This window comes from Sinocyclocheilus rhinocerous, unplaced genomic scaffold, assembly GCF_001515625.1.
Source record: "Sinocyclocheilus rhinocerous isolate Xijiao unplaced genomic scaffold, SAMN03320098_v1.1 scaffold3807, whole genome shotgun sequence".
Classification (NCBI taxonomy): Eukaryota; Metazoa; Chordata; class Actinopteri; order Cypriniformes; family Cyprinidae; genus Sinocyclocheilus; species Sinocyclocheilus rhinocerous.
Window position 1 is genome coordinate 849026 of NW_015660506.1, and position 20012 is coordinate 869037.

Here is a 20012-nt window from a genome sequence, read left to right on the forward strand (position 1 = left end):
TCAAATCTACAAAATAGAGTGCAAGACATTGTTTCATTTGATTGTTTTTGATGTTTAGGCTGTGTACAAGGCTGACTTGGAGTGGCTCAGGGGATGTGGATGGATTCCCCATGAGTCTGTTGAAGTCATCAAAGTGAGGAATGCCCAAAAGATTCTGTCTGAAGTAAGTCATTTGGCACTGTATATTGTAATTGCTTCTACCAGTACTTCTACCAGTAGAAGTACTATAATTATTTCTACTGTATGTAGAAATGTAATGAATTGCTGATTTTTTTCTGATTCACAGAGAGGCTACCGTGTGAAACTGGATGAGCAGAAATATACAACACCCATTGAAAGAGTTGACTTTGTGTGCTCCAAAAATGCTGCTGATGTGCTCAATGAGGTAAGTAGTAAGATATATATTATACAATCATCCAGGCATAAAAAGGAAAACAACGTTATTTTTTTTTTTTCATATATGTAAAAAAACATTATAACTTAAATTTATAAGCCATATTATTCAATTTTCTTCTTAATATTGAATGGATGGTGTGACATATTCAGGGCACACTTCAAACATGTGAATAAATACAACCTTAAACCAAGAAATTTGTTACCTAATGTAGCTTTCTAAAAAACCTGACATTGTGTACTATGAATATTGTTAGCTCTGTGATGAATTGCATATGTTTCTCTGTTGTACGTTGCTTTGGATAAAAACATAGTCTAAGTGGATAAATGTACATTTAAATACTTGACTCATTTGTCTAAACATTTCAACATAATATATAAATATTTTAATTAATAATAGAATAATATACACAAAATAAAGCAAGAGTGTGAGGAAAAACACATTTTAAAGGTCAATTTTAAATTATTTAAGAATATAAAAATGAATAAGAACATAAAAAACAAGAAGAAATAAAACTGAATAAAGAAATAAAAGTTTATTTTAAAGATGGAAATATAAAAGTGAGTACAATAAGCATTGTTTTTTCATAGTTACTCAGACAAAAGAACTATTACAGTATATTTATTTAACAAAATCATGTTCTCTCCACTGAAATGCTGTCATCCCCAAGACATTAGTTTCACATGTGGTTTTCAGATGTGACTGTTATCTAAGTATCCTTTTTTTGTTCTCAGGCTAAGTACCGTGAGGCCTGGCACCAGGACAAGACTAAATACACGTTGACAGACTCTCCAGTTTTGGCTACAGCCAGGGAAGTAGCCAAAATGTACCACCCGGTAATGCATTTTTATTTTTGAGAAATTAATGCTGTCTGTAATGATTGCTTAAAGTTGAGTAGTAACAAAAATGTCATTTTAAACATCACTCATAGCATTTCTACACCAAAAGCTGGGACAAGACCAAGTCCACATCATACTTCATGCCCGGAGATGCGGTTCCAATTAAACAATGCATTCAGACCTCAAAAGTACAGAGTAATGTAAGTAAATAAATAAAACTATACCTAAAACCATTTCACCTTAATTTTAATCATGCACACAAATAAATTATCCTCTTTTTTTCCAGTACAAGTACAAGGCTGGTTATCGTAAGCAAGTTGGTCATCACATTGGAGCCCTGAGCGTCCAGGATGATCCTCTGCTCATGCTAGCCTTGAACTCAGCTAGGATTGCTAGTGATGCTCTCTACAAGAAAGACTTCAACAAGTCCAAGACCAAGTTCAACCTCCCAGTGGACATGATGGCATTTGAACATGCAAAGAAATGCCAGATCCAAGTCAATGATGACAACTACAGAACTCGCTTGCACCAGTGGACATGCTTGCCTGATCAAAATGACGTCATTCAGGCCCGTAAAGCATATGACTTAGCCAGTGACGTAAGTATTGGGTGAAAAGGCTTTTAAATCAAAATATGTTTTCTTGTTTATTAAAATATGAGAATGAAAGTAAAGTTTTGTTTTAAGTAAAGTTTTTTATAATAATAAATATAATATCATATAATATCATAAAATATCATATAATACTTTCCCTCCAGAATGTCTACAAAGCAGATCTGGAATGGTTACGTGGTTGTGGATGGGTGGCTGCTGATTCTGTGGATCATGTCAAAGTCCGAAAAGCCCAACAGGTTCTGAATGATGTAAGTTTGACCAAACAGTTTTTTGTGCAAAGTTTCAGTTATAACGCACACCTCCATTAAATTATAACAATGCCTGTTTCTTTTCCCCATGCAGAGACTTTACAAGAAGGATGCTAAGGAAAACTTTGCTAAATTTACCCACATTGTGGATCGCCCTGAGGTTGTTCTTGCAAAGGTTAACGCCTTTAACCTCAGCGATGTAAGTGTGTCTCAGATTTGGGCAATTTCGTCTTTATAGGGAAAAACTGGTGTGGAGAGGTTAACTTATCTACCATGTCGATCTTTCTGTTGTTACTCAGCTGAAGTACAAAGAATCATTTAACCTGGAGAAGGGCCACTACATTGGATCTGATGATACACCACAACTGGCTCACTGTAGAGAGGTCGCAAATATGATCAGTGAGGTAACAATGCCTATTCCAGACTTATTTGTATATGTTTGCATTTTATTTATGTGATGCATTACATTCAGAATGTTTTCTTGTTGTTATTCTAGAAATTGTACAAAGTCAGCTGGGATGAGAGCAAAGCCACTGGCTACCAGCTGAACCATGAATATATACCAGTACAACAAGCCAAGAGGACCAGAGACATGATCAGTAATGTAAGTATCAAAAATGAATAAATAATAAATAGAATAGACCCTTTACTTATTGCCACAGAGCAGTGACAGGGCAGTACCACATATGTTTAATAAAGTCTTTTTAATATGGTACCCCTTTTGATGTTTTTTTTTTTTTTTTTGCTTCAAACACTGTTAAAAACTGATTTAGATGTGATGTATAAAATTGTTAATTGTTTCTTGTATTGAAATACTGCAGTATAAGTACCTTGATACTCATGAGAAAGCCAAAGGCCACTACATGGCTTCAACACTGGCTGACTTCCCTGAGGTGATTCGCTTTGGCCAAACTGAGAAAATGAAAAATCTGGTGAGTTGTTTTTATTATTACTATGCCTGAGTTCTAAGGTCGCTGTTCTTTGATATTCACTTGTTAACATTTATATTTTAATTCCTCATTAACCAGACTTTTTTGATCTGTCCAACAGAGAAACTACCACAAAGCTTACAATGAAACCAAAACTAAGCTCCACATTCCTGCTGATATGATCAGCCATGTGGTTGCCAAGAAATGCCAGGAAATCCTGAGTGATGTTCTATACCGTACACACCTGCACCAGTGGACATGCCACCCTGAACAGAACGATGCCATCCGTGCACGCAAGGCCAATGAGATCTTGAGTGATGTAGGTTATGATTACAGTGATATTTAGACTGTGTCGGGTTTGTTGAATGGCTTCATTTGACTTATTTCTCCCTGACAGGTGTTCTACAAAGATGACCTGAACTGGATGAAGGGCATTGGCTGTTACTCCTGGGACACTCCTGAGATTGTACGTGCCAAGAAGTCATATGAGCTGCAGAGTGATGTGAGTAACATTTTTGAGACTCATCTAGCCGTTGACAAAGAAGAGACATTATGTTTTCACCTGTTTGAAGGTTTAATGTTTGTTTCCACACAGATTAAATATAAGGCAGAAGGCAAAAAGGAGTGGAACAACTACTCCATTGTGACAGACACACCTATATATGTGACTGCTGTCCTGGGTCACACTTGGGCCAGTGAGGTTAGTACTCCCATTAATCTCCCTTTAATTGCTCACTGAAGTGCTTGAGTATTATAAAGAGCACATTACTTTTGAGTTTACTTGGTAATGTGCTGCATATTTTATGTTTTATCCACAGCTGAACTACAGAGAGGCATATCATAAGGAGAAACACATTTACACCACTGTTCTGGACACCTGTGACTATGCAAGATGCTGTAACCTGAAGGAGATCTACAGCACCGTAAGCCTGCAAGAAAAGCTCTAAAATGCTGAGTTACTGGTTTTATTTGTTGTCCCAGTTTCTAAAATATCTTTGTGTACATTCAGAAAGCCTATTCCGCGGCTTGGGACAAGATCAAGGCCAAGAGCTACAGCATCCCTCACGATTCCCATGCCTTAGTCCATGCCAGACAACAGAAGGTCATCCTGAGCAATGTGAGTCCCTTCTCCAATTCTTACTAATGCCTTCATAGAAAGAGAACTGTCTGATTGTCCTAAACATACTAACATTAAATCTTCGTTGGATTCTATAGAATAAATACAAGGAAGATTATGAGAAGTTCAAGACCCTGTACAGCCTGCCTAAGTGTCTTGAGGACGACCCTGCTACTGCAAGATGTATCAAAGCTGGAAAACTGGTTCTGGATGTGAGTCAAGCATCAGCTGAGGTCCAGTTTCGTAACTTACTAAATGTCAAAATAATTAAAACTTTGTAATGCTTTTTCCATTAGCGCCTGTACAAAGACAAATATGAGAAGACCAAGGCAAAGGTCCATGTACCTCCCGACATGCTTGACATTGTATCCGCACGCAGTACTCAGAAGACTGTCAGTGGGGTTGACTACCGTAAATATCTGCACCAGTGGATCTGCCTGCCTGACATGCAGGTGTACGTGCACGCCCGGAAGGTCAACGAGCAACTGAGCGACGTGAGTTATACCTGTACATCCAAACACGCTTCATATTTTCACGTACTGTCATATGCAAATGCAAGTTAGGTTCCACTGGTTTAAATGAGATTTCTAACTGGTTTGGGGTCTTTTTGAAGCTGTAACCTTCACATTGATCTCATTTCAGATCTTCTACAAAGATGACCTCAACTGGTTGAAGGGTATTGGCTGCTATGCTTGGGACACTCCTGAGATTCTTCGTTGTAAGCAATCTATGAAACTGCAGAGCGAAGTAAGTATCATTTCATTTTCTTTCAGTTTACTCCTCCCTTTCCATCATCTCACATGTTGCCGTCTTCTCCTGTGTGCTGTTCTCTTTCAGAATCTTTACAGAGCTAAGGGAATCGAGCACTTTAAGGACTACACTGTGGTCACGGACACCCCTGTCTATGAAACATGCAAGCAGAGCGCTAAGAACTTGAGCGAGGTATCTCCTGAAAAACATGTATCAACTTACATTAAAGTGCCTTCAATTTAATTGAAGCAGAACCTTCTAACTCATATATTTCCTGTCTACAGCTTAACTACCATCATGACTACGCCACAAACGTCATGGGTAAAAACACCGCTCCCGCTGTGACCGTCGATACAGAAAGGGCACGTCAAGCCAACTACATCCAGAGCGACGTATGATGCCTCTTACAAGTACATAAAAATGTGTGCTGATCTCTCTGTTGATGTATGCTTCATATCACTTTCTTTCTTTCTTTCAGAACTTCTACAAAGAGGCCAATAATATGTTTATGCCCACCGGCTACACTCTGCCCTATGACACTCCCTTAAACAAACAGGCCAAGGCCAACAGCATAATCACCAGCAATGTACGAGAACACCTCCGTTTTCAAAATAAAAAAGCGATTTAATGTTATGAATACATCTCATCTGATGTTCCAATGTCTGTAGATGAAGTACAAGGAAGCCTATGAGCAGATGAAAGCCAGGAACTACAAACTAGATCCTGAAGGTGTAAACTTTGTCACCATCAGGAAGGCTAACAAGGTCACCAACCAAGTAAGTCCAAGATAAATATAAAGCTTTTCACTTTGGAAATGTAAACTTGGTCACAAACGAGGATATTGACAAGGTTTCATTTTGTTATAGCGACTGTATCGTGAGAAATATGAGAAGGAAAAGGACAAGATCCACTCTGAGTATGACACACCTGAGATCCGACAGGTTAAGGCCACTCAACATGCAATCAGTGATGTAAGTATGTCTTTATTATGAATACATGAGTTCTGTCTCGCATGTTATTCCACCAAAATGATTAGATGCTCTAATAATGGTTCTTTTCCACCTACAGCTGTGCTATAAGGAGAAGTACTACAACAGCAGAGGAACTCTTCTGTCCATGCCCATCACCCCAGAGCTGATGCACTGCTTCCACGTCAACGAGATCAACAGTGATGTAGGTGTCCCTCATACATGCACCTAAATTTACTACGGCATACTGCAAGCGATGCACGCACAGTATTTCCCTCCTTGAAATTTGCAGGTATGTTAACTGTGTTTATATCTTCTGCAGCTGAAATATAAAGAGGATCTGCATTGGCTGAGAGGTATTGGCTGCTTTATGGTGGACTCCCCTGAGATGGTCCGAATCCGTGAGATCACCAAGTTTAAAGTAATTATTCATTCACTTATTATCCTGCATGTCATGTTTCACTCATAATGGCTCATTTTGATTATTTTTGGTACTAATCAGGATTTTTTTTAAACCTATTTGCTAGAAATCCTATGACATTGATGCCAAGAAGAACTATTCCAACTTCAGTGTAGTCCTGGACACACCAGAGTACAAGCGTGTGACTGAACTCAAGACCCACATGAGTAATGTGAGTGATTTTATATCAGCCTTAGGCCTGATAGACCTCACTTCTAGACTCCATCATTCCTGTTTTAAAGCCTATCCACATTCTTAAATGTCTCTTCATCTGTTTCTATCCACAGATTGTGTACCGAGCTGAGGGCAATAAGGAAAAGACTAAATGTACCACTACTGTGGATGGCCTGGAAATTAAGAGAGCCAAGTGGGCACAGAGTCTGACCAACAAGGTAAATCACTTTTAGCCCTAACCCTAATTAAATCTAAATAATGACTTGTTATAATGTGTCAAATTAAGAGATCATGCTCAGGGTTCAGAATTAAATGGGTCAGGTTTTACAAATGACAGTATGACCCTCGCTGATATAACTGACAAAAGCGGTTTCCACTCAAAGATATCCAAAACATTAATTGAAGAGAACATCTGTCACAACTTAAGGCTGGAATACACTACATGACTTTTGCACAGATTTGCAGTATTGACGAGTCAGCAACAGATTTTGGGCTGTCAGAATTGACAGATTTCATAGAAAATTGCGTAGTGTATAATGGGCACAGACTCATTTTTTTAACTTCAGACTATGGTTTCATCCAGTCTGAGAATGTCAAACATATTTGATATTTTGAGCTGATTTTAGAATGTATACCATTGTATTGTTTTTATTTGCCATGCATCTCCTAACAACAAGCACGTATTTCTGTGTGAGTTTGTTGTGTTCAGAACGACTTGAAAGTCTGGTTTTGTGATCCTTATTCATTTAGTGTGTGATGCCCAGTTTTTTCTCTGTAACCATTTACAAAGTTAAAAAGTGTATGATGCCTAATGTTTTAAAAATCTGTTCAGATATTTAAGTTGTGTAGGGTATTCCAGCCTTTGCGTGTCTATTACCAACCTTTACTTTTATAAAAAATACCATTAGAAGTTTGACTAGTTCCAGTTCATATCCTGATACATACTGTACAGTAAGTGCAATATTCTTCGGATTAGCCAGTCATATGATGAACTAAATGAGGTTTCCTCATTTTTGTGACAAGTGCAGTTTCCGTCAGAGAATGAGACTGGCTAATATGATGCTGTGAGTAACACAGTCACTTAATATAAAAGGGAAAAAAAGCTACTGTAAAATAATCCTGTTGTCATGGTCACAAAAATATTTTTTTAACATTAAAAAATAAATAAATAATGCAAAACAGCATTTCATGGCTGGTAAGAAATATTTAACTTACCTGGTAAATTTTCTCAAATCACTGGAGAAAAGTAGATATTCACCATAAAATTGTTGTGACTTCACAGTTCCAGTACATTGATCTGGCATCCAAGGAGAGGGCCTTCTTCACCCCAGAATCACACACTCCCATCTTGGATCACGCCCGTTCCATGAAAGTGGTGTACAGTGAGGTAATTGGAGCTTCTTTTTTTTTACAACACTAATATCTTTTTACCACTAAATAACATGTGTTTGCAGACAAGCATGTAATTCATCTTTTGTATCATCTTTAGAAAAAGTACAAGGAACAGTATGAGAAGATGAAGCACAAATATACTCCCATCCATGACACACCAATCCTGGTTCGTTCCAAGAAAGCCTACCTCAATGCCAGCGATGTAAGCCAACCAGATGCTTTATTTCTTCTTTTATTGGCCTGTTCAATATCAGTAAAAGAGCCCTTCTAACAATCTACATCATTCCTCTCCAGCTGCGCTACAAGGAGACCTTTGAGCTGTCTAAGGGACACTACCACGCTGACAAGGACGCCCTGGATATTCTCTGTGCCAAGAGAGTCAGAGATGACATCAGTGAGGTCAGTAGACTTAATTAAGACTTTTGGTTTGCTTTAAACATGAATGTGATTTAGTGAGGAATTCTGTCACTTACTCTCTCCTTTTACAGGTCAAATACAGGGAGAAGTACATCAGCACATTGGGCACCTGGAAGTCAATCCCCGACCGCCCTGAGTTCTTCCACAGCAAGATTGTGAGGGACTGCATCAGTGACGTGAGTATAACTATAAAGCGTCCTCTTGTTTCTGTAACGTGACAGCTCGCAGAGTCATTGACAGAAACTCATATTGCTGTTTAACCTCTCTCACATGTTCTTATCCAATTTAGATCAAGTACAAAGAGGATCTTGAATGGATCAAGGGCATCGGTTGCTACGTGTGGGACACACCTGCGATGGTGCATGCTGAACACAACAAGGCCCTCTACAGCGAAGTAATGAGAAACCACAATTTTATTCATTTCTACTCATTTCGGCTCATTTACTCAGTACTATGGTATATAGCAAAGCCTCCTCTTACTCTCATCTATCTGTTTTTGTTAACAGAGACTCTACAAAGCATCATTCGAGAAGAACAGAGGCAACTTTAAGTACACATGTGACACACCATTCTTTGAGGCTGCCAAGAACGCTTCACTTTTGATCAATGATGTAAGTCAATGAAAGCATGACTTCGTTTCATAATACTCTGGTATATTAATGGCTAAATACAATGCAAGAATACAAAATGTATGCTTACATAACCTGTTTCTCTTCCACTGCCTCTGTAATGGGTACAGCTTTAAAGGTAAACTATTACAACATGCCTATTACCATCTCAAATTGATGTCTGTTACTTTCATATGTCATGTTTTTTCTTTACTAAGATTTCACTTTGAGTTTGCCTGTTATGACATTTTTCTCCCCTGAATGAGTGCTCATCTTTACTGCTCTCAAGGCAGTTGTCTGTAACTCCTGTTTTGAAATCCTGAGCAGAGGTCCTACCGTGCCAACTATGAGAAGTCTAAGGATAAGTACACCATAGTTGTAGATGACCCTAGAAACGTCTTGGCTAAGGAGGTCAGCAAGTTGAGTCAGGTAAAGCCACCAGCTCCAGCCGCTCCCTACGGGTCCATCGCCTGCCACAGGGGCCCGAGCATGAGATCGTCTCTGATCCACTGGATGGCTCTGTCGCATGGCTACAATGTCACTCGATCGTGTCTCTTTCTCTCCCCTGATTTAGGTATCTGCTAGTGTTCCAAAACCCAAACAGGACTTTTTTGAGTGTGCACAGCTTGAGCTAAATCTGTGTGCTCCAGATACCGCTTCATCTGAACAGTTTGGTGGTTGGGTCATGAGTTAAGGGATAAGGTTAAGCTTACTCTTTTGAAATCTCTTATCTGGAGTACACAGTTTGGTAGAGCAACTCTACCTGGAGACACTTTCCGTCTCTGTCTTCATTTGTGGCATGATTTGTGTGTCTGTGTGTTTTCTCAATGGACAGGGAAAATATAAATTCAAGGCCAAGGAGTTACTCAAGAGCGGCTGCAATGAACTGCGCCGTCCTGACATTCTTGTAGCCATGTACAACTCTGGCATGTGGAGTAAGGTAACCATCTGCCCACTGGTAGTCCTCCAAGCCCCATAGAAATCTCATCTCTTCATCAATGCACCCCTAACTTCACCTTTAATGGTCATATGCAGCCATTTACTGTCACTACTTTGGATTTTCTACCATACCCTGCTTTTAAAACATATCCACTGATCACTGTCCATAACTCCATTGAGTTTGCTAGGAAAAACAGGTAAAGCAATGTTTCATTATAAAGGTCGTATGTAGGAGAGACTGGCACTATGGCACAGTATTACCATGCTGGCATGCATTAATGCAAGTCAGCTATATAGCAGAGATAGATTTTAACTGAAAGTTAAACTATGTTAGGATAATGATGTTTTCATAAATGTCAGGTCAGGGCAATTTGTGGGAGCAGGCTGTCACACGTTTTACCCTGAACCGTATTCACTGGAGTAAAAAGTGTGACAACTAGCCCGATCTCCGCTACTTTAAGGTGTCATGGTGAGGTTTTCCTCTAGTTTCTTTGAATCAGGTTATTATTTTACAATGAACAAATAAACAATGATGCATCGTTTAAATTAATTAATTAAAATAAAATGTAATAAAATCAAAAAAAATTTTTTGCTTGAAAAATACATTTAGTCAAAATGTCAATGTTTAATGTGAAATTTTGTTTTTATAAAAAATACATTCAGAGATGATATGCCATGTTCAATGACAGAAGAATGAGCATAGAGATGAAGACATTATACGTTAGCAGTAACTTGTCGGTGGCTTTCTGAATACTGTTGCCTGACGCTGCTTTCCACTTCCATCTTTTGGCTCACTGCATATTGCATGTTCTCTGTTGCATGTATGTACTGTATGTGTGCATCTTTATGGACTGCTGAATATCCTAGTATCCATAAGCCATTATTTGCATGCTTTCCACTGGATGAATTTTGTGGAAGGCAAATTTCAGTTTAACTAAAGTCTGTCATGATTAACCCTTCCCTTTTAATGCATGATATTGCCAGTTATTATACTACTTGCCGTAACTTTTTAATAACTTAATAAAGATTCGGAAATGTGCTTTCCCTGACTATCATTTCTTGTCCATCACTCTCTAGTGGAAGTACAGAGAGCATTATGAACGTGCCAAGTCGAAGTACACCGCAGTGCTGGATACCCCTAATTATCAAGTTGCCAAGCGCAGCAAGCAGATCAGCGATGTGAGTATCATCACCATCTGCCTTCCATAATGTGGAAAGCATTTATACATACATATAGTAAACGCTCCTAATTTTCAGTGTCACTTGAGAATTACTCCAATTGTATGTGAATGCATTCATCTGGCATCCCTGTTCTCCTTTTTAGATCATTTATAAGATGGAATACAACAAGACCAAAGCAACCAGTTACACTCTTGGACATGACACTCCCATGAGCCAGCACATGAAGAAGGTCAAGGAGATCACCAGCAATGTAGGTTTACCCTTCTTTACATATACAGAAAGGAACCAGTTTATTTTTATGTCAGTATATACTTAATTTCAGGCTTCTGTTTTTTTTTTTTTTACAGCTGAAATACAAGGAAGTGTATGAAAGAAATAAGGCTCACATCAACATAGCACCTGACGCTCACGACATTCGTGCCGCCAAGGAAGCCTACAAGAACATCAGCAATGTAAGTCTGCATTGATCTGCACTGAGCATCTATGAAACTGAATTGCAAGTCAGCGTCTCATTAAGCATCTTATTATTTGTGATTTTCCTCCTTGTAGCTTGACTACAAGAAGAAGTATGAGGCCACCAAGAACAAATGGATCTGGACTGTGGACAGACCTGATTTTGTTCATGCAGCTAAGAACAGCTTCCAGCAGAGTGATGTTCGTGCCGCCCAATTTTCTATAACAGTTTCAGTTGAGAAAATAATTCCAGATTAATGAATTGATTTGTTTGTAATTCACAGGTTGAGTACAAGTACGATAAGGAAATGTTGAAGGGCTGTGTAATGTCTGTTCCTGATGATAAATACACCATTCTGGCTAAGCAGAACACTGAGCTTGCCAGCGATGTGAGTGACATTTTCCCTGTACATTTTCCATTTTTTGAGAATCAACATACAACATATGACTAGTGAACTAACGGAAAATATCACGGTTCTTCAGGTGAAATACAAGGAGAAGTATGAGAAGGCCAAGGGCCATTACATTGCTGTCCATGACACTCCTCAAATCCTTCATGCTAAATCAGTGGCTAAACTTGTGTCTGAGGTACGGCACAATGTAATGTTGTAATGTGTGCAGATTCATTAAAGCACCGTAAAATATTTTGAAAATTCATGTTTTGCAACTTTTTCTGCAGACCAAATACAAGGAGGCCAGCAAAAAGGATCTCCAGTCAGGCGGCTTCACCACTCTCGCTGAAACCCGCGAGACTGCCCACAGCAAAGAGGTTGCCAAAATCACAAGTGCTGTAAGTCTAAATACACTTTTTTTTTCACCCCTTTATTAAAAGAAACTTCATTTGCAGCGATTGTATTGTGATTGCCAATCGTAATTGCCAAACGTGAACTTTTCACAGAAATTGTACAAGCAGAAGTTTGAGAAGGAGAAAGGCAAGTCTAATTACAACCAAATGATTGCTCCTCCTGATGTGCAACATGCCATGGAAGTGGCCAAGAACCAAAGCAATGTAAGGAACTAACATGTATCTGCCTCAGATAATAGTCTCAGACAGAGTTTATTTTAATTCCCACGTCTCTCTTTATATAGATCGCCTATAAGCAGGAGGCTAAAGCCAAGTTGACGTACACTTCGGTTGCTGACCGCCCAGACATCAGGAAAGCCACTCAAGCTGCTAAGCTTGTCAGTGAGGTGAGGGTCACTTTAAAGGGTCCGTTCAAAATCTGTTCACTTACTCACCCTTGTGTCATTCAAACACACAAGACTTTCGTTCGTATATATAGAACACTCATATATGGTTAACGGCAGCAGCAGTACTTGACGCCCAAAACAAACATTTTTTGGCCTTTTCTCAAGGCTGTGGAAGCATGGCAGTGGGTTTGCATTTCGTCACGAACTTCATTCCACCATGCGTTCTTGTCTTGTTCTTATTTATTTTGATTGAATAATTGATCAACAAAACATTGATTAAAATTAAGATAAAAATGATACAATACGAAATTTGTTCTAAAGAAGACTTTCCACAAAACAAAACTTATGAAGTGGACAAAAATTGTGTCTGACCCTCTTCATATCTCCCGATGTATCGCCGTCCAATTCATTACCACGCCCTTTATGACGTTTACAAATTACACAATTTTCTTTCAGAATTAACAGATTAAATTGAAACAAAACAAACAAATAATATTATAACATTTAAACAAATATAAAACAAAAATTTATTTTCTTAAATGGCTATAACAAACCTTATTGGTTCTCACACATTTAGCAACACATTTGAGCTTCCGTGTTACCATATTTGATGTGCTCTATGTATGTGCATTGATCAATGTTTATATGTGAGTAAAAGCATATATTTAATCTGTTTATTATATAAAACTTTTGTTTCTCTTCTAAAGTCTTGAATTAAAAAGCGTTTCCTATACATCTTCTTTTCTTTTACAATCTCTATGTACTTTTTACCTTTTTTTTTTATGTTTTGGGGGGAATGGACTTGGACTCAGTGGAGGGTCAGAAATCTCTCAGGTTTCCTTAAAAATATGAACAAAAGTCTTATGGCTGAGTAAATAATGACAGACTTTTCATTTTTGGGTGAACTTTTAGTATGCAATCCTCTGTATTAAAGTCTTGACAAAAAAACATGTATTGTTGTAATAGTAAGTAGTAATGGTTGCAAAAACTGTTCTTGTAGATCGGATACCGTGATAAGGCTCGCCAGGAGGCCAGCCGTGGTGGAACGCTGCTTGGCCGTCCTGATATCACCCTGGCCACTGAGGTGTCCAAACTGACTAGTCAGGTAATACCGTTCGCAACTACACACTGGACACAATGCAATGCATAGACTTTCATTGTATTTATCCACAAGGACCACAGGGGTTTAGTTTGAAGCCACTGGATATGTATTTTGACAATAATTTCCTTACACCCTCACCATCATGGCAGCTGCATGTCATCATTATGCAGTTATATTTAAAGATAACTGTACAGTAGTAGTAGATTCAAATGCCTCAGCAGTGCTTCTCATGCCCATCAGCATTAATAGCGTCATTGTCTATGTGAGCCCTGAGTGTCTCTTGTAATCTGTACCACCCCCCATCTGCTCACTGCTCTCTATCTGCCCTGTATTTATTCATGTCTATCCAGCTGACTCTTTCCTTTCTCTGTAATCCATCCATCTGCTCATTCATAAATTCATTTTCACTGTTCTGTCCGATCTCATTGAAGTTACCCTGCCATTTCACTGCGCTTTTTAGGTTGAGGAAAATCCATCCCTCCATGGCGCTGCCTCCTTTGACACTCCTCAGATGCGGCACATTAAGAAAATGAGTGCCCTGACTAGTGATGTAAGAAGGGTCCCTGGCCCCTGGGGGCAACATTTGCACTTCATTTGCACTTTGTCTGGTGTCTGTTCTCTTTCCCTCTGACTCACCTAGTTGTTGAACTCCAGTGGCACTCAATTTGATAAGATATCATGAAGATTTCTGGGTCCTGCAGACATTGAAATATTTTTGTTGGTTTTCAGTGGTTTTGCCCACTCAACTTTATATTCCCACCCATTTTTTTATTTTTATTTTTTTTGTCTCTATTTGTGTTTGTCATGCAAGCTTTTGCCTTGTTGCCTAAGCATAGGCTTATAGGTCAGCACTCTGTCACAGTTTTTTTTTCTCATCAGTAGAATTTTTGCCCCCATTTATTTGCCTGGCATGCAGATTGTTTAATCTCTTATCTCTCAAATTGTCAGAACTGGTGTCCGGTTTTCTGTTGCATTCCTTTGGCGTGCTGTTGTATTGAGGAGTGTGCAGATTCAATAAGCAACTCTATTATTCATTAGCTATGAGGTGTACAGAATTAAATATTAAATAACTCGTCACTGCTGTTTTACAGACCAAAAACACACTTGACACAACTGATGATTGATTTTATAATATGCCGTATTTAAAGCAACCATTTGGTCTACACACTCCTCGTGACTGTCTTTGCTTGATGTCATCAATTTGATTCCTCCACAGATCTGGAGATTTTTCAGAATCTCTGGGAAAAGATTCAACCTCTCTACCACCTTGCCTTCAGTTAAAGCTGAAGTGTGTCATTTTTCTTTAAGTAGGCCATTTTAAAGTGATTTTTCAGCCCAAAATAAAAATTCTTTCATAATTTACTCACCCTCATTTCCGTAAGACTTTTGTTCATATTTGAAACAAAAAGATATTTTGTGTTAGTTTAGGTTGGGATTTTCTGTCGTTCGACCAATGACAGACAAACTACTTTAGCAATAGAGTGCAACAGTCAATTTCCGGAAGTAAAAATTCATTCATCCCATTCATTTTCTCCATAGGGGAATTGATTTTTAACAAAGACTTAGAAAGCTTTAAAGACAGACCTACTGTGAGCTACCAGGTTGTAAACTGGTGGTATGTGCATCTGCTGAAGCCATCAGCAGATTTCTATTTATTTTTAAATAATAATGTTTAACATCGAAATTCCTTGTGAAAAAATTACATTTCCAATGATTCTGCAAAAATTAAACCAATCAGGCAATTGAAAGCAGCAAAAATATATTTTGTGTTAGTTTGGGGCAGGATTTTCTGTTTGTTCGACCAATGGCAGACAAACAAAGTATTCATAAACCTTTTTGAGCACAATCACTTTAGCACCCACCCACTCCCATAACAAAAAGTACACAGTATTGTACCTTTGTCCATTTTACTTTTTTGCTTCAAATTCATGTTGAAGATTCATGTTGTGATTCACCTTGAATAACTCTTTAACACCTAAGACTTTTTTAAAAATCCCTATGGGAAAAATAAAATGTGAAAAAATACTTCCCAGCACCAAGGCTGCTGACAAGTGGACTATTGCACTCTATTGGTTCGGTGATGCTAGTGGCACAGAAATCACACACTTCAGGTTTAATATCAAAAAAAGTATATGTTGATGTGATGCTTTTGAATGCTCTGATATTTATGTTGGTCTTCCCCTCTGGGGCTAGTACTGTGTGAACATGATCTGATACTGTATTAGACCCAACTGAAACCCTGTTGTAACGTGACTCTTCAGTGTCACTTTCTTTCCCCTGATGATTGCATGAAACCATTCATTTGATATTCATGTCTGTGCTTTTGCAAGCATTTTGGCACCATGTGACAGAGATCAAAACACTACCAGCAACTAACAATGTCACTGTCCTCTGTCAAAAGGTGAAGTACAAGGAGAAGTTTGACAAGGAGATGAAAGGAAAGAGACCACAGTATGATTTGAAGAACAGCAAGATTTACCAGACTCTGAAGGATGCCAATGAACTTGCAAGCGAGGTGCTTTAATCTTTTAAAAACATTCTGAACTATATTTTAGCAATCACATATCACATTGAGAGTATTTCATATCATGGTGCATTTTTGCATGTATATATCATGCAGGTGAAATACAAAGGTGACCTGAAGAAGATTCACAAACCTGTTACGGACATGGCAGAGTCTCTGTCCATGCAGCACAACCTGAGCACTAGCAAGCTGTCCAGTGACGTAAGCGCTCTACAGGCGGCTTCATTTCCCTCTCATCAAAACTGCTTTATCTCACACACTGTAACAGTGAAATATCACATCTTCATGTAATATCACAAGATCCATCTATCATCCTTATAGAAAGCCCTCATTTAAACTATTTACTCATTCCAGGCTATCATTTGGTAGTGACCCTCATCTGATTTTAAATGTACTGCTACTAGCATTAGACTTTAACAATCTCCATTTTTGCTCACACGTGACCCTAGTGCTAGTCTTTTCTTCTTCTTCTCCTTCTTCTTTTTTAATTAACACGCCTACTGCCTAAAAGCGCTCTAACATCTCATTTTTTCCATTTTTTACTTTAACAACATTCCCTGCTTAACCTCTCTTCTCTGGATGCATTTTTTTCTATCTACCTTTTTAATTCCCATTAAAATGTGTGCATAATAAACTAGAAAAGGAAAGCCTACCAATGCAAACCTTGAATGTTTACATAGTTTTATCTGAACATTTAAAAAGGTTATTGTTATGGATAACAATTGGGCTGTTTGAAGTTGGAAGTTATAAGTCTTTTGTAGACTTAATAATTGGACAGTTAAAAAAATTGGCAAAGGGTTTATATGAAAATAATTTTTAAGGATATGTAGATTGAATACTTGGACACTTCAAATAGAGATTATTTTACATATGCTTTTCAGGGTTGCCAACTCTCGCGCATTTGGCTTTCAGGCTCTGTCTCAACGCTTTCACGCTGCCCATGTAAATCTCACGCCAAATTGGCAACCCTGCTTGTGATATGAAACAAAGTCTCAGCTTTCAAATTGTGTAAGTTTTAATACGAAATTCAAACAATAAATACAGTTTTGGCGCACTTAATGTGGCGCAATTCGTTGTAGCGCCTCAGTTAAAGCCAGAGCCGTTGAAAAACAGAGTTGCGACATGCCTCTTTGATTTCGCCGGCGTCGCCGCCACGCGGTCACGTGGTTCAATAGCGCTCAATAGTTCCGAACAAACCAGCGCTGTCAATATTTCAATGGGTTTAAGCAGGATAGACGACAACAGCTTCACTACACAGGTCTTTGCAGCAACTTTTGGTAAACATGACAGCATATTATCATTGATTATTACTTCGATGACATTTACTGTATCATTTTATTCTGGAGAGTGATGGAGAGGCACCATTAATATGTTTTTCTTGTATTTAACCTTCAGGAATTCCTTACTTATAATGTGACCATACACCTTAACTATTTTTTTAGTTAAATACATTTTCTATATTTTAGTTCAATAATATTTATTTAATATTTTGAGGAGATCTTTTGGTACTAAATACTATTTGTGCAATAATTATGGTCCATTAATGACCATTTCTATTACTTATATTTCAATTTGTGTAGTATTTAAGGTTAAAATAGAATAAATGGTCTTAAATTCCAATGCAAAGATGTAAATTAGAGTCATTTTGTGGTCGGAAAAAAATTATTTTCATATGTAATGCCATGGTTTACCCACTAGGTACCTGTATGGCTCTTTAATAAATATACATGTATCTATTTCTCAAAAGAGTATTGCAGGTCATACCTGCGTACTTATTTTTAAGTTTTGCATTTGAATAAATATTTAGACGTGATTAAACACTATTTTTTAAAATCCAAAATTATTAACTTACATCCTTTTTAAATTTTATTCATACTCCTATAAGTATACACACAAGTGAAAAAGGCACTCAACTGCATTCAACAAAAGATTTTGATCCCCTTATATGTACAATATACATATGAATTGATATTGAATCACTGAATCGAGATCGAAATCCAAAAATAAAAAATCTCACTCCAAGCTAAACTTAAAAGTTGGCAACCCTGTTTATATAACAAGTAAAAACAAATATATTGTTATTTATCTATTGCACAAAAGCAACAAGAACAACTAATATAAAATTAAAACGATTAACAGGCGGAAGCATCGGCAGAGTTTCTATTTATAACACGTGTTTGCAGCGTTGAGCAATGTAGCCAATCACAGGCATATCTGTTGATTTCTGGAACGCAATGGCCAATCAGAAGTGTTTAAGTTAGAATCCACTCAGTCAACGCTCAAAACGCCGGAGTTCTTGAGCAGCGCTGAAATTTGCGTGATCACGAATCCTCTTATAACACACGAAGTGTAGACATTAGCCTATAAAAGATTCATTGTGCATATATTCATTGTGTTATAACAGAGTTTTGTGAGATAGCGATGAACTGAGATGTCAGCTTTTTAGTGATTATAAATGGAGCACTCGTTGCTCAGATTTTGCCATGCCAAGCCATGCACGCAGCAGCCCATTCTTGCTTTTCTGTTAACAATAACTGGTTTGTACGGAGCCCGGGAAGTCACCTGTAGGAGAAAAAAAAACAATCCGTGGCGACGGTTTTGCAATCCGTCCCCTCAGTTTATAAACCGTACTCACGAATTCTTAAACTGTTCCCTCGGTTTAACAAATCGTGCCCACGGATTAATAAACCGTACCCACGAATTTCCAATCCGTGCGCTCAGATTTTGTAAACCGTACCTTCGGATTTTGAATCCGTACCCACAAATTCATAATCCGTGCGCACGCTTTCGCAATCCGTTCCCTCGGGTTTGTAAACTGTACTCACGGATTCATGCAGTAAACTCCTAGGTAGCCTACGTGTTAACGAAGCATAGTGTATATTGTTTTATTGCATATTATTATGTGAAATAGGCCTACAGCAAACAGTCTTAAGTGATTCTCTATCAATTGTAACGGTACGAGGTGGAATACAACGATTTAATAAGAAAGATGTGCATCAAAATCTTGTTTAATTTGTGATAATCTTAGCACTTGATTATTATTGTATAATAAACCTGCCATTGTGACTGACTTTGGAGTCATTTGTTCCTCTTTTGTAAGTCGTTTCGGATAAAACCTTCTTCTAAATGCATATATGTAACCTAAATGTATAATAATAATAATAATAATAATAATAATAATAATAATAATAATAATAATAATAATAATAATAATAATAATAATAATAATAATAATAATAATAATAATAATAATAATAATAATAATAGCTATTATTATTATTATTTAAATTTATAGGCTAAATAAATGAGTGCACTTAAGACAGTAAAATGTTTGTCATAAAATAATTCATGAATGCTTTATCTTTACCTTCTTCTCTCGAAACTTTTTTTTTTTTAGAAAATTCAGGACATTTTCTATTCTTCTTTTTAGCGTTTATTTTAGGCTATAAAACACAGGCGGCGGTGTTTTATCCTATTGGTGATTAATATAAAATAAACGCTAAAAAGAAGACTATTTTGTGAGAGCGGATCATGGTCTCATTCATAGGCTACTATGAAAAATAATGTTTAATAAACACAATACTATGCATCCCGCACCGTGGTTGAATCTGCCGGTGGGGGCGGGGCCACAAATCCATGAGTTTACAAACCCGAGGGAACGGATTGCGAAAGCGTGCGCACGGATTATGAATTTGTGGGTACGGATTCAAAA

At 37.8% G+C, this 20012-nt stretch overlaps 1 protein-coding gene across 1 annotated transcript in view; it reads left to right on the forward strand.

Moving 5' to 3' along the window:
- Nucleotides 1–20012, forward strand: part of LOC107725229 (nebulin-like) — a 62044-nt gene that overhangs the window by 29315 nt on the left and 12717 nt on the right. The window contains exons 75-120 of the mRNA XM_016534418.1: nucleotides 59–163; nucleotides 287–385; nucleotides 1129–1230; nucleotides 1326–1433; nucleotides 1520–1831; nucleotides 1990–2094; nucleotides 2189–2293; nucleotides 2394–2498; nucleotides 2591–2698; nucleotides 2916–3026; nucleotides 3145–3342; nucleotides 3421–3525; nucleotides 3619–3723; nucleotides 3842–3946; nucleotides 4033–4140; nucleotides 4239–4352; nucleotides 4437–4634; nucleotides 4783–4887; nucleotides 4978–5082; nucleotides 5175–5282; nucleotides 5369–5476; nucleotides 5559–5666; nucleotides 5757–5861; nucleotides 5959–6063; nucleotides 6181–6279; nucleotides 6386–6490; nucleotides 6606–6710; nucleotides 7775–7879; nucleotides 7982–8086; nucleotides 8179–8283; nucleotides 8373–8477; nucleotides 8591–8695; nucleotides 8808–8912; nucleotides 9237–9338; nucleotides 10926–11027; nucleotides 11173–11280; nucleotides 11378–11482; nucleotides 11580–11684; nucleotides 11768–11872; nucleotides 11967–12071; nucleotides 12163–12273; nucleotides 12382–12492; nucleotides 12573–12674; nucleotides 13675–13779; nucleotides 16178–16291; nucleotides 16397–16501. Coding sequence (XP_016389904.1) covers nucleotides 59–163; nucleotides 287–385; nucleotides 1129–1230; nucleotides 1326–1433; nucleotides 1520–1831; nucleotides 1990–2094; nucleotides 2189–2293; nucleotides 2394–2498; nucleotides 2591–2698; nucleotides 2916–3026; nucleotides 3145–3342; nucleotides 3421–3525; nucleotides 3619–3723; nucleotides 3842–3946; nucleotides 4033–4140; nucleotides 4239–4352; nucleotides 4437–4634; nucleotides 4783–4887; nucleotides 4978–5082; nucleotides 5175–5282; nucleotides 5369–5476; nucleotides 5559–5666; nucleotides 5757–5861; nucleotides 5959–6063; nucleotides 6181–6279; nucleotides 6386–6490; nucleotides 6606–6710; nucleotides 7775–7879; nucleotides 7982–8086; nucleotides 8179–8283; nucleotides 8373–8477; nucleotides 8591–8695; nucleotides 8808–8912; nucleotides 9237–9338; nucleotides 10926–11027; nucleotides 11173–11280; nucleotides 11378–11482; nucleotides 11580–11684; nucleotides 11768–11872; nucleotides 11967–12071; nucleotides 12163–12273; nucleotides 12382–12492; nucleotides 12573–12674; nucleotides 13675–13779; nucleotides 16178–16291; nucleotides 16397–16501 — 5256 coding nt within the window. The remainder of the gene's footprint in view (nucleotides 1–58; nucleotides 164–286; nucleotides 386–1128; nucleotides 1231–1325; nucleotides 1434–1519; nucleotides 1832–1989; nucleotides 2095–2188; nucleotides 2294–2393; nucleotides 2499–2590; nucleotides 2699–2915; nucleotides 3027–3144; nucleotides 3343–3420; nucleotides 3526–3618; nucleotides 3724–3841; nucleotides 3947–4032; nucleotides 4141–4238; nucleotides 4353–4436; nucleotides 4635–4782; nucleotides 4888–4977; nucleotides 5083–5174; nucleotides 5283–5368; nucleotides 5477–5558; nucleotides 5667–5756; nucleotides 5862–5958; nucleotides 6064–6180; nucleotides 6280–6385; nucleotides 6491–6605; nucleotides 6711–7774; nucleotides 7880–7981; nucleotides 8087–8178; nucleotides 8284–8372; nucleotides 8478–8590; nucleotides 8696–8807; nucleotides 8913–9236; nucleotides 9339–10925; nucleotides 11028–11172; nucleotides 11281–11377; nucleotides 11483–11579; nucleotides 11685–11767; nucleotides 11873–11966; nucleotides 12072–12162; nucleotides 12274–12381; nucleotides 12493–12572; nucleotides 12675–13674; nucleotides 13780–16177; nucleotides 16292–16396; nucleotides 16502–20012) is intronic.